This window comes from Labrus bergylta, chromosome 18 (genome assembly GCF_963930695.1).
Source record: "Labrus bergylta chromosome 18, fLabBer1.1, whole genome shotgun sequence".
NCBI classification, from domain to species: domain Eukaryota; kingdom Metazoa; phylum Chordata; class Actinopteri; order Labriformes; family Labridae; genus Labrus; species Labrus bergylta.
The window spans coordinates 16164393-16177909 of record NC_089212.1 but is presented as its reverse complement, the minus strand read 5'-3'; the positions used below and the strand labels follow the sequence as shown (position 1 = coordinate 16177909).

Here is a 13517-nt window from a genome sequence, read left to right as displayed (position 1 = left end):
TACACAGGCCTACTTTCACTTTGGCGTTACTTACATCTTCAGTGCAGGACTTGAAGTCACAGTATTTATACGGTATTAGTAGGCTGCTTCTAAGTAAAGAACCTGTTTACTTCTCCGACCGATGGACACCAACAAGAGAAGTGAATTGATTCCTTTTGCCACGTGCCATCAATAATTCAGCCTCTTCCTACACATCCGCTAATGTGCGGCTGCATTCCTGCACAGCAGCTGTCACCGCTGCGCAATAAGAAAGAGGCGCTACTGTCAGCCTTTTTTTTCAATGACATCACAGCCGAGTGCGAGTTTTCCAACATGGCGTCCAGCCGGGTGCTGGAGAGGGAGGTCCAGGAGGGGCCGAGGCGCGCTGCCACCGCAAACATCGACTTCTGCCTCCACAAATACTCCCTGCTCATCATCATCGGACGGACCGCTCCCCCTGGACACACGGGTCACATCAGTGAGGCAATAGAGCGAGGTACGTGCATTTCAACCCACCATTTACAGCTGCTGAACATCGCGTTGGTTTCTTTCACAGTCGAATAAAAATGCAGGTTCTACAAGTTCTCGTCGATTAAACATTTACTGAGGGTGCTACATTGCAGTGTTGGTGCAATTTTATCCACCCTACAGGGCTGAGGATGCGTCATCTGCCCATACTCCACCATCAGCACCACCTCGTCCCTGAAGGCGCATTATAATTAAAAGCAGTCTGAGGCTGGTGGACTGTCTTTGAATCAGTGAATCGTTATGTAAGGAGACGCTTTTGGAGGAATGTTGCAGGGCGGTTATTAAGCCAACAGATAGACACTTGTAAACGGTGTGCCATTTACCTTTATGTGTTGTTGAACAGCAGTTAATGCGGATGCTGTAGACATGCAAGAATAACCCTTTACAAACTATGCTCGACTGTACGCCATGGGTAAATAATTTGGGTAAAAATACACTGAAATAACGTGAACATAGAACACTAAAGGCCAAGAGAGAGTCAGATGTTTTCAATCGGTCACAATTTTAACACTGTGTGCTCAAAATATCTAAAATCTCATCTTTTCATGTGCTGAATGAAGTATGTGTCATTTGTTGTGATGGTTTATTCACTTCAGGATGTCTGAGATGTTATCACATATGACTTTTCATTTCTGCAACATGTTTACCTATATGTTATGTCATCTCAAGGGTCCCTTAATTGCACTCGCACTCTTACTGTGTTATCAGAAGTGCAACATGTCATGTAATAGTGTACAAAAACGTGCACATACTTGTGCTTGTGTTATACTCATGAATTTAATTTGCACATTGAAAACATTGAGTTATGTGTGGCAAAGTAAAACCGACCGCTGCCTCATGGGACCTTTTTACTTTGACCTCTAGGTATCCGGTCCTGGGACGTCGACTTACAATCGTGTAATCTGAACCTCTTTCTCCGAGAGTTTCTGTCCCATCATACGGCGTCTTTCAAGGGTGCAGGTAAGTGCGAGTGTGACTCCCTGCTCAAACTCCACAGACAACCCTGGACCTCTTGTTACTTAGCAGTTCAATCGGTCAGGGGTCAATGAGGAAGGAAGGAAGGAAGGAAGGAAAGTGGTGGAGCAGTTGGGCGATTGTTAGACATGGGTGGGCCCAGTGGACAGGAAACAATGGAGACCTTTAACTAAGCGGTGCCACCTCCCTTTCTGTTCTCGTTGCTGCTTTTTAGTATGCAGGGCCGAGGGCAACTGGGGAAAATGCTGACAAACATCAGTCAGACAGTTGTAATACTGCTTATCCCTAAAGTGTGGTGTGATGAACAGGGACAAGAAAAGACATCTCTTTTTACAAGGATAAAATAGAAGCCAGGGAGCGTCTATGTGGCAAACACTTCCATAGGGAAGTCTCGTTTAATAAGAGTTAGGGTTAACATGCTATTGTCGGGAATTTGTAAAATAATGTATCTTGTTCCACAGCTGAATTGTATTGTGGGAACATGGTTAATAACTTGTTGGGCAATGACAGATACAAATCTTGTGTGAAGATAGAAACTTGTTCCAAGGGGAAGCAGGATGGCCTCATGGTGAGGTCACCTGCTCCATGGACAGAGGCTATAGTCGATGTGCAGCAGCCGTGGGTTCAAATCCGGCTTTGGTCCTGTGCTGCATGTCAACCCCCTCTCGCTCCTCACAACACGTCCTGTTTCTCTTCAGCTGTCCTATACAATAACTGCAATTTAGTTAAAAGAAAGTATTTTGCCTGCATGATAACTTATTTGCACAGGATAACTTGTTACCACAAAATATCTATCTGTAACTTTTTGATCTCGCAAGATCATTTTCTCTGATTATCTTGTGCATTGAAGATATAATCCCTTTGGGAAAAGCTCACAACCTGTTTGTGCACGATAATTCTCATCATTATTTTGTGCAATCAAGACAACAATCTTGTGGGACAAGAACTTTTTTTTGTGTGTGAATTAGATTGTTACCTTATTCTTTTACAATAACTGAATAGTTTCAACAAAATGGATCACTCTCTTGTGAAAACAGGACGATGAGTTGTTTAAATGACCCTGTGTGAAGATATAATAACTTGTTTGATTAAGATAATTAGCCTCAGTGCACAAGGTAAAAAGTATCACCTGATAGGACATTTGGGGCTTCCTCTGTGTCGAAGTTTAGCAAGAACAAAACAAAAGGAAATAACTCTGTTTTTTTTTTTTTGGTCTCCCCCTTAAATGGGAACAAAATGGCTCATGAAGAGCTAGCAGAGACACATTTTGTAATCTTCTGTGTCTTGTATCTTTCAGTTTATGTTTATTTTAAGACAAACCTTTTTACATGATTTTGTCATTACTTTCCGTTTGGCCTTTGTTAGCCTCTGTACCATCAAACGTTGATCTAGCTCCCCTTAGACTGGATTTGCGCTGCTGATTGAGTTAACTTGGCATCTCGTCCTCACACGGTCCCTCTGACTCAGCTGTTCCATTCTTCTTCCTTCCTCTGTTTCTCTGAGGGAATCAATCACACGCCTGGTTGTCCCAGTTCATTCTGACTTCTTTGTGTTTACCTCCCATTAGTCTCAGCTCAGATCCGTCAGCTTGTTTCTCCCTCCCTCAGCTCTGACTTTACCCGAGTTCTTGTTTACTTCCCTTGCCTGTCAGTCTTACTTTTTCTACTCTCTGTTTTTCTCTTTGCACCCTTAGGGCAGAAGTGCCTCCGCCACAGTACCAGAGTGTTGGACACTCAGGTGCTGATCAGTCCAACTCAAGACCAGGTTCACCCAGAGGTGAGTGGAGAAACTCAGGTTTATTCTCCAAATTCTTGAAAGATATTCGACCAAATCAAATTTGTTAACCTGTAGCAACTAAATGATGGGTATATGTGCATAAAACATGACTTGAATGTGAGTTATGAATCATCATAATGCTCCTCAGTTCATTTTTTTTTTTGCTGAATAAGCACAAAAGCCTCTTAGGTTTTGAATTATGCAACGTGGTAATCTATGTTTTTTGCGTGCCTCCTCTTTTCTTTTCCTTTTGATGCTGTTCTTTCCCTTTCCATTATCCGAGAACAAAGTGACATTGCAAAATAAAAGCTCTTTTTCTTTTTGTGACCATGGCCAGGTGTCGGCTCTGCTGTCCAGGGATTCTGCACACAAGCTGCTGATCTTGGCTGGCCAGAGTGTGGAGGAGAGTGGAGAGCTGCTGTTTCATAGAGGGCTGTTTTCACCACAACTGCTGAAACAGATACTAACCGAGCAGGTACGACGTTGTCTCTCTGGGACCTTTACTTTTTTGTTTTTGACAAATTAAGCTCTGGAGCCTCACATTTAAGAAGCTAAAACCAAAGGAATGTTGGGAGTGAAAAATAGCTCAAAACAGTCAAACCATTATCAATGCTATGATCGATTTCTTTTGTGCCAATGGAATAACTGAAGAGACATTTTTCTGACTTAAATCATTTTCTGTGTAACTCAGAAAGTAAATTTCACCATTTCCTTGGATGTAAATAAGCAATGTATTCTTTAGATGATACCTTAACGTTAACAAAGTTTGCTTGGGATACATTTCTCACCTTCATATTAACAGCATTTCACAGCTGAAGGTATCGATAACAGTCTTGTTCTCTAAGACATGTTTTTCTTTAAGCGTTTCAAAACAGAGCAGTTTTCCTTCTCTCATTATGCTGTGTTGAGCCCCTTTACTGTCCGGGTCTTTAAATCTAATATCAGTTTTATCTGAATCATATGCACACCACTTGAGCTTTGCAATATCTCCCTCTAGTTGATGTTTTCTTATGAGCTTTCTTTAAAAGTCTGTTTCACCCATGGGTTATCAAAATCATTTATGTAACAGATTGCCTGTGTGGGGATGGAAGCTCTCTTGTTTTTCTATTGAGCTTTTATATGATAGGTTGCACCAGATAATCACAGCTCTCCTGTTTGTGAGAGAAAGCGGACCGCAACTCACCTTTCTTAAGCTTACTGCAAAATGTTGAGATTGCCTTACATCTTATACCTTGCCATATACAGTATACCTATATAGGCTCTTAAGTCATTTAATTACATTGGTTATGGTTCATATTCAGATGAAATTTTATGTATCTATTCCTTTTTCTTACTAAACTCATAAAAATGATCTCTTGTTTTTTATTAAGTGTGCATGGACCAAACTTGCACTTACTCTCTTTTTACTGCCGTCTTTCTTTTTGTGCAGGGATTTCTTATTTGCTTGTGTTTATGCCTTCACAATTCATCTGTGATAAGATAATATTGGATGAGAGTGTTGAAAAAACTTGACAGTGCTTGAAAAACAAATCAGAAGTATGTCCTGTAACGACAGGATCATGTTCTGTCTTTAGTTTATAGCTCAAGAGGTTCCTGCCACCTCCTCCAAACTCCGTCTGACCCTCAGCTGTCCTAACATCGGCCACTGGAGGAAGACTCTGTTGGAAAACCAGCTTCTGCAGGGTCCGTTCACACTGCACATCAATCCCCCAGAGGTGCTGCCTGCCATGGAGGCGCTGGGGGAATTCACCTCCCTCATCTCTGGTACCGTCTCTCCTCCATCTCCCTTCGACCTCCTGCCTCCTCCCATCACTGTGGGTTTTCTCAAGCTGTCTCGCCCTTGCTGCTATGTTTTCCCTGCCGGCCGCGGTGACTGCGCCTTCTTTGCTGTGAACGGCTTCACGGTGTTGATGGACGGCGGCTCGGACTCCCAGGCCTGCTTCTGGAAGCTGGTACGCCACCTCGACAGAGTTGATGCAGTCTTGTTGACGCACATCGGGACGGAGAATCTCCCGGGAGTCAACACCTTCCTGGAGAGAAAGGTGGCTGAGCTGGAGATGAGCTGTGATGTCAAAGGTAAAAGTAAAGTCACTTATGATCATATAGCCTTAATTTACAGATACTAAAAAATCTGTACATCACATATCAACCTCTACATTTAGACCCTGGTCTAGTTTATATTAGTTTAGTTAAGATAGTTAAAACTTCCCCAAAAAAAACATGTTACAGTGGGAAAAACAGGTTGGGGATCCCTCTTTTGTAAAAGAACGATGGTGATGGTGTTGATATTCATGCAAAAAAGAAAATGTAATTTTTGAATGTGCAGAGACATTCTCTGTAGTCCTCTTAGACTGTTTCATGTTCAAACATCCTTTTTATTTGCTGCTCTGTGTCTTCATGTTGTCTGAACAGATGACTCGTCGAAGAAGCTCATCTCCCCAGAGCTGGGAGTTGTATTCTTTAACGCCCCCAGCAGGTTGCAGGTGGAGGAACAGCCTTGTGAGTGATGTTTTAAAACGTACTGTCTGTTGTTGTCCCTCCTGCTTATCAGATCTGTGTCCATTAGCATAAACATTTGCATTGCAAAACTTAGTTACCTGTCCAGTGTTGGCCTTTTCAAGATTAAAAGGTAGACTATTCTTTTTTTTTCTTTTAAACCACAATGTGGGTTTTGAACTGCATATATCTATGAACCTAAACAAACTAGTTGTACGTATTTGCTTCCTTAAGTTTCTAAAAGAAATTATGAGAAGTCTTTCTGTCCTTGTTCTTCCAAGCTAATCTAAGGCTCTTTTTTATTTAACAATTTAAGTCAGTTAACATGAAGACGGTCTTACATGCGATTTTTTTAATGCAAGATATTTTTTTAAATATGAGTTTGAACTTGGCAACTAAAGTAAGAGGGATTCTTTTCCATTGGCTACAGTTTGCACACTACCAGGGATATCTGTCTGTCAGCACTTTTTTCTAAACATCACATACCCAGCAACTGCAGAAATCATTATAATAATGATAGCACCTCTTCACATATACTAACAAAATGCTTCACAACAGCAAACTAATAATAGTCTTATTCTGTGAAGAGATAAAAATACAGTACAGGGAACATTTACTTAGGAACAAAACAAACTAAACTTGCAGCCAATGTTTCAGATACATTAAAAACAGTACAGCGTGACAGAAAGTGTGTTTTAGTGTTTGTCGATATATATATTTTGATGTTTACATAATCAAAGAGTACCATTAAAGAGTCATACACAGTTCTGGATTAGTAAAAGGCCATCTAAAGAAAATGCATTTTAAAAAGAGATTTAAAAAAGGGACTAAAAGGAAAAGGGGAGTAAGGGGGCAAAGGGAATTCATAGAAATAACTTCTGAAGAAGAAAAAAGAAAGAAGGAATCTGGACTGCAACTCTTTTATACCCTGGAGTTTGGTGGTCCTCATATTCATACACATTAATAGGTGGATATTTTTGACACAACAAGACAGTGAGAGATAAAAATCCACAAGTAATCAGCTCAGTTTCTGATGTGACTGATTCCTATGAAGTCAAGTTATGTTTTTTTCTCATGCCAGGTGTTGACAATGTACTGAGGAGCACACACCAGGCAGCCCTCACCCTACAGTTGTTGAAGAAGTTAGACATCAGACCGCATCCTCTGATCCGACCACAAGGGGTCCCCATTGAGCCACTCACACTGTTTCAAAAAATGGGAGTGGGACAGTTGGACTTATATATCCTCAACCCAGGCAAAAACAGTGAGGAGTACCAGACATTCATGCAAAACTGGCCTGCTGCAGTGTCATCAGCATCCAAATCCCAAACTCTCCCTCTCCCCGCCCTGGCCTCAGTGTCTGCCCTGCTTGTGTGGCACCCAGCGTGTACACAGGAGAAGGTGGTCAGGGTGCTGTTCCCTGGTATTACCCCGCAGGCGAAGCTACTGCAGGGGCTAGAGAAGCTGAAGGGGCTGGCATTCCTCCAGAAACCCACTGTGACCACCGGGGATCTGGAGAGGCTGGGAGAGGAAAGACAGACCAAGAGGACTGAGAGCCAGGACAGTGGGAGGTCACAAGGGAAGGAGTCGACACCCAAACAAGGAAAGGATCGGGGAGGGAAAGAAGAGGGAAAGGAGGTATTTGTACGGGAAAAAGGCAAAGTATTTAATGGACTTGCAACAAGAGACGCTGACAAAAGCAGAATCAAAGAGGCCGGTGCGAAGCAAAGAGCAGCAGCATCAGAGAAGAATAGTTCGAAAAAGGGTGGAGGGAGGGATGGAAAAAAAGAGGAGAAGGCCAGCAATAAAGAAGAGAACAGTGTTGTTAGGAATGATCACGGGAAAAAGGATCTTGTCACTCCTAAACCAAAGACTGAAAATAAAACTAAACTTAAAAAGGAAGCAAAGAATGACTCTAAAACGGGGGCAAAGAAAACAAAAAAAACACCAGGAAAGGATACAAACAATGGCAAGAAGGCACATGCAGACACTGAATTGTCAAAAAACAACTTAACAAAACCCAATGCTAGGACTGTGTCAGAAACCCCGGAGCCAGATGCAGAGCAGCAGCATCAAAAACACGAGAAAGAGCCTGAAGAGAACCCTTGTGGCTCCAAATTGTCTTCCCCTGAGGATATGACAGCTGCTTTCCTCCAGCTCCGGGCGGAAAGTGAAAGGGAAGACGCAGAGGAAGGAAATAAAAAAATCAGCGAGTCAGGTAATGGAAGGATCGCTGGAGGTTTGAAGAAAGAGGTAGTTAATGAAGCTGCTGATACACGAGGGGAAGAAGCAGCAGGTTGTACAGGGCTGATGGGAGGGGAGAGTGTTGATAATGGAGCACAAGAAAAGCGTTGCACTGGAGAGAAAGCTGAGCAAGACCAGTCTGGAAACTCGTCTAAGCCAGCAAAGGTTTTAGGATTTCCCTCTCCCTTGAACAAAGCACCAATGACAGAACAAACAGTCCAGCAAGATATAACCCCAACCGAATACACTCTCCTGGATGGGGCTTTGAGGAGCAGCCCTCCCTCCCGTTCGTCTCCAGAGAACAAGGCAGCTAACAGCCCTGATGAGGAGACCGTAGAGCAAGCCTCCCCTGATTCACGGCCCAACAGTGCAGGCCACACTCCCTACTGTCTGTCCCCGGCTGATGTGTGGTGCAACAGGGCCACTCTCAGCCGGTTACAGGCCCAGGGGGACTTAGACGCAGCTGATGTCAACCAGCCAAATGGATCATCCAAGCATTGTGAGGAGCAGCCTAAAACGGTCACAGAGAGCAACTCAAACCTCAGAGAGAAGCACCTGAGCTTCCTTTCTTTGGGTTCATTTAAAGACGGATCCTCAGACCCCTCTCCCTCTTTCACTACCACAACCACCACACACTCCATGCCCGCAGAGGTGAGCTCACCTCAGTCCACAGAAGTCGACGAATCACTGTCAATGTCCCTGGAGCAGGGGCCAATCTATGTGAGCCAGAGAGACGGGGATGACAGTGTTCAGCACTCCAACTCCAATAGCAGCCATTGCGCAGGGATGTCTCTTCCAACTAAAAAGGCTCCAAGGTCTTTAGGGCAGGGTTCAGATATGGGACGCCCTCCAGCTCCGAACACGCTGCATTTTGACGCGTCAGCTCACGATGTGGATCTGTGTCTGGTTTCCCCCTGCGAGTTCAAGCATTTCAAAGCACCCGACTCCAGCTCAGGTGGGAGTGAGCCCTTCAGAGGAGCCTTTCATCACAGCCACAATAACAACAACCCAAAGGAAGCATCCCCCAGCGAGTCAAACGCCCCTGTCATCACCGAGGACTGTCCGTCCACCACAGCAGATGGCGCTCTGGACTCAGATGAGGACGAGTCTTGCAGTGAGCCGTCTAACTCCCCACACGACCTCCGCACAAGTCGGGCTCTGCCTCAGGACCCGCCTCCAGCCCCTCTCAGGGATAGTCCCCCCCTACCGCCACACCCTGACGCCTCCATGCCCGTTCCTCAGTCTGACTCTGATGCTAACGGGAAGAGGGCAAAGGGGGCCGGAATGAGAGGGAAAAAAGCGCCAGCGGTGAGTTCATCTTGTGACCATAGAAGTTAAGTCTGTCTGTGAAATCCTGTGCAGACGTTCATGAAGTCTTGTGCCAAACATTTTGGTGAATTTTGTTTTTATGGCTGTGAATGTGAAGTGGTGTGTCCCCTTTAAGTTTTTACTTTTGGTCACAGTTGGAAAATGTTTCATCTAAAGACTATAATGATAAAAAGCATCCTGCGCAACATCAGTAACTTTCACTCAGGGGACCAGTCAGGGTTGATCAAGCCATGGCTTGTGTCACAGCAGCGTTGGCCCACGGCTCAGATCTCCTGATCTAAAGCCACCTAGATCCCCTCTCTGCAGTCTCACCTGTGGCAGGTCCTTTACCAAGGGCTTTTGGGCAGCTTATTTGGATATCCTCAATTGAACTCTCAATTCATTGAAATATTTCTGTGTGACACATCACAGGTCCAAGGTCAGATTGGGCACTCGACGGGTAGTTGCTCAGCTGTTTCTCCTCTAATTAAATGTGTAGAACAACACATTTAAACGTACAGGAAATACATTTTCTTTTTCCAAAATTTCAAAAAGGGCCAAACTTACAAGCATTGAACATTATTAGGTAGATGCTCATGGAAGACATTTTTTGAGGACCTACTGTTCCAAGGTGATTATTTTGAAGGTGATTTGTTATCAAGGCAGAGTGAATTCATTGACTCCTAATAAGTTAAGCTTTTCTGTTAGCAGGTTATTGAAGCTTCCCAAAGATCAGGCTCGGGTAAAGGCAGGACAGGGAGTCAAAGTGGAGTGGCAAAGGTCTCCTTGACTCGCACCCCTTCCTCTAGCAACCGTTCAGCACCAGCAAAGTCCGCAGCCAATCCAGGTATGAGTTATACAATAGATATGAAATACTTGGCTTCAGTCTTACAATTTACTTTCCAATATTTTGTATTTTATGGACAAAAGTGTGTCCACTGATTTCTTTTTCACGCAGCAGTTATCTCTCTTACCACAGGCTCCAAAACGACCTCTAATGGAGAAGTCAGTGTGTACGTGGACTTGGCCTACATTCCCTCTGGATCCTCCTCTTCAACAGTCAGTGTGGACTTCTTCAGGTGTGTTCGCTCCTCCTGCTACATCATCAGCGGTGACAGTCCAGAGAGAGAGGAGCTACTGAGGAACACGCTGGACGCACTACTGGATGGCAAAAGATCCTGGCCTGACACCATGCAGGTAGAAACACAAACAAAACGAGATAAATGCACATTTATACACATAAATGACATCAGGTTATTGTTTGTTTAATGTAGCATTTAGCCTCAGATTAGCTAACGAGAAAAACTTCAGCTCTGCCTGATAAACCCTTTATATCAGCCCATCGTTCTCTCTGTTACTCAGGTGACTGTGATCCCGACCTATGAGTCTGTGGCGATGCAGGAGTGGTACCAGCAGACCCTGGATAGACAAAGGGAGCTGGGCATCACCGTGCTTGGATCCAATAGCACTGTCGCCATGCAGGATGAGACCTTCCCTGCCTGCAAGATAGAGTTTTGAAGAAGACTTGGTCATGCAGCAACAGGTGATGCATTTGAGCTCAAGGTCGGGCGTGTGTTTGTAAGATAGAAAAGTAGGCTAAAACGAGCGACAGAAATCTGAAGTAAAAAACATGGTTTGTGGCTACATAAAGAGCATGGATTGGCCCCTCGTGCACGAACACAACTGATTGGGTGATGACACCCCAGCTTCTTCTGAATCGCTTCTCTTTTTGGGCAACGTTTGCACCCAAACGAGTAATTTCTCTCCATCCTTGGAGAACTGTTCCTGTGGGGAGTGTTGCTTTTTTTTTTCTCTCTCTCTACCCATGACCCTGTGCAAAACAGGAGAGGAAATCACACTGGCTGCTAGAGATGCATGTCGGGCTGCAAACATGTGGATCCACATGAAAGCTGTAGATTAGTCACTTAAGTTAGCATACACGGGGTTAAAAGGGACAATGTGTCAGCTTGTCCTCTGTATACTAAGTAGTAGTTTTTGCTTGGTTAAAAGCTTTTAGTGCATTTTTTTCTTTCACTTAAATCAACCTGCTCCAGACAGCATCTGTCGTGTTTTATTTGTAAATGAATGCAGGAGAATCAAAAGAAAGTCTTACATTGTGATTGTAACCAGTGGTGTAGTGCAAGGGTATACACAGGTATATGGAGTATACCCACTTGTTTTTCAGTCTCCATAGGGTATACCCACTTCTAAATACCCTCTGATTCACACCATTGATTGATTGAGTGACAGTATTCAGTAGTATGCTGCAATTACTGTCCTATACTGGTGAAGGGATGACCCTCCCTACTCTGTCTCCAATTGGCAAGTATACACTGACTTAGAGGAGTCTTACATGTCACTGTTGCTGGACTGGCCATTCAAATAAAACATTGTGGTAAATTAAAGAGTATACCAACTTCTCCAGGCACCACTTTCTGTAAGGGAAACACAGCGTGTGGTCAGGTGTGGGTTTTTAGCACTGTAAGCAATCGAGCTGTGCTGTTTGTTGTACCTGCGTCACTGCAACCTCACTTTTGACCACCAGATTGAAAGGACGTGGAGTTGTAAAAAAAAATCAGAGTGGATTGGACAAATCTGATGATAGTGAGTGATTATCGCCCACTTGATTTGAGATTACTCAATCTGGGTGCGCAAAGATAAATCCTTCAACAAGGATTAGAAGAGAACCAGATTAAATGTAATAGCATTAACGCGCTCATCTTATTAAAAATGGTAATTAATTATAATCCATTACAGCTGCTTAAAATCATCAGGAATGAGACAGTAAACGCTTTGGTATGCATTTTTATCTTACTATAAATACGTGATGATATGTATTTGGATTGTGGATATGGTCATACGGTTTATTTTACATGAATATTTTGCACTGCAGAAACACTTGGTGTAGTCACAGTGGGTGGTAACCACAGCTTCAAAGTATGTAAATACTAAATACAGATCATTTCAGGATTAGATTCTATTCCTTATTGGAAACTATCAAAGCTGACACTTAATGATTCTATACTGATTTGCTGTAATTGACGAACACACTGTAAATTGAATGGGTCCATATTTTCTTAGAAAGCTGCCTGAAATTTAAAGTATAATCTTGAACTAGTTAAAGGGACAATAAATGCAACGTGCAAGTCAAAATTCCCATCCATGTTTTTGCATAAAAGATTACAAGAAGACATATAGACCTAAGAGTTGTTTTTTAAAGAAATGACAAATGAATAATTTGATTCTGCTTAAATGCTGCCGCTCCTTCTAGGACATTGTTCTGGAAATATATCACTGCTTACACTCACGGCACAAACAACACAATATCATGAAATTAAATGATTAGGAAATTACAGAAGCAGAAAAGAAAAGCAGATTCATGATGGATGACATTGTTTTCTCTCCAGACATCTATAGTTTTCCTTTTAATTCATTGTGTCCTGTTTGAATGTCTTTACAATCCAGAGGGATGTAAAGAAATCAGGAATAATCCTCTTTGTTACTTTTCAATGTCATGGAAAGTTCTCACAGATGTGAATGTTTTTGTTTTTTTTAACACCATAGCACGACATACCAAACACACCACTAAGCATTGTCCTGCCTGTCTGAATGCTGCCTCCAAAGTATATTTATGCAACTATTACATGTTTTATTTGTGTATTTATTTATTATTACTTTCACATTATGTTCATTACAACCCTCCAAACTCTCTCCTACATGTGACACAGTTTCTGAAAAAGGCAGGCAGGTTAAATGAAATATTGAGATTTGAGTTAGAATGGATAACCGGAACTTGAACTCCACTGTAGCGAAGTGAACTGTAACTATCTGTACGTGTCTGCATGTATTAACTATTGTATGTACTGTTTGATGTTTCATTCATGATATTCATGAAGACAGAGAGCAAAGCACTATGGGAGAGCAGAATGGTGGGATGAAAAACGAGGGTTGAAGGTTGACAACCTTTCACTTTGTAATTGTGTGTAGTCGAACACAGTAACAATGTCAACGTATGTGGATTTTGGGGGGGTGGGCTGGGATGATGAATAAAGAATGTGCATCACCATTCACACATGTCTGTTGAGAGTTTTTAAAGTGCAGATTCTTGATCAAAGCGTTCTAGGGGATGATGAAGGAAATTCCCAACATGTTGCATCTGAAAACAGGTCTGCTCCTCTTTTTTTTTTTTTTACCATTTTACCACAAAAAAT

At 42.9% G+C, this 13517-nt stretch overlaps 1 protein-coding gene across 2 annotated transcripts; it reads left to right on the top strand.

Annotated features, from left to right (window-relative positions):
• Positions 1-7: 7 nt before the first annotated feature.
• On the top strand, positions 8-12964 carry LOC109996170 (microtubule-associated protein 1S-like). 2 transcript variants are annotated; one of them, XM_029280464.2, is made up of 10 exons: positions 8-475; positions 1372-1467; positions 3176-3258; positions 3596-3733; positions 4833-5334; positions 5671-5757; positions 6836-9306; positions 10015-10153; positions 10286-10503; positions 10669-12964. In XM_029280464.2, exons 1-10 carry the CDS (start codon positions 202-204, stop codon positions 10822-10824), a joined length of 4164 nt encoding a protein of 1387 aa, XP_029136297.2. In that variant the 5' UTR covers positions 8-201; the 3' UTR covers positions 10825-12964. The 2 variants fall into 2 exon arrangements, with proteins under 2 accessions (XP_029136297.2, XP_065822143.1); XM_065966071.1 differs by having other exon boundaries at positions 9-475; positions 10018-10153.
• The last annotated feature ends 553 nt before the right edge of the window (positions 12965-13517 follow it).

Coding starts and splice junctions, on each gene's coding strand:
- LOC109996170 (XM_029280464.2), top strand. CDS start 202: ATGTGCGGCTGCATTCCTGCACAGCAGCTGTCACCGCTGCGCAATAAG. Junction 5,758..6,835: donor GCAGGTGGAGGAACAGCCTT/GTGAGTGATGTT, acceptor TTCTCATGCCAG/GTGTTGACAATGTACTGAGG. Junction 9,307..10,014: donor GAGGGAAAAAAGCGCCAGCG/GTGAGTTCATCT, acceptor CTTTTCTGTTAG/CAGGTTATTGAAGCTTCCCA.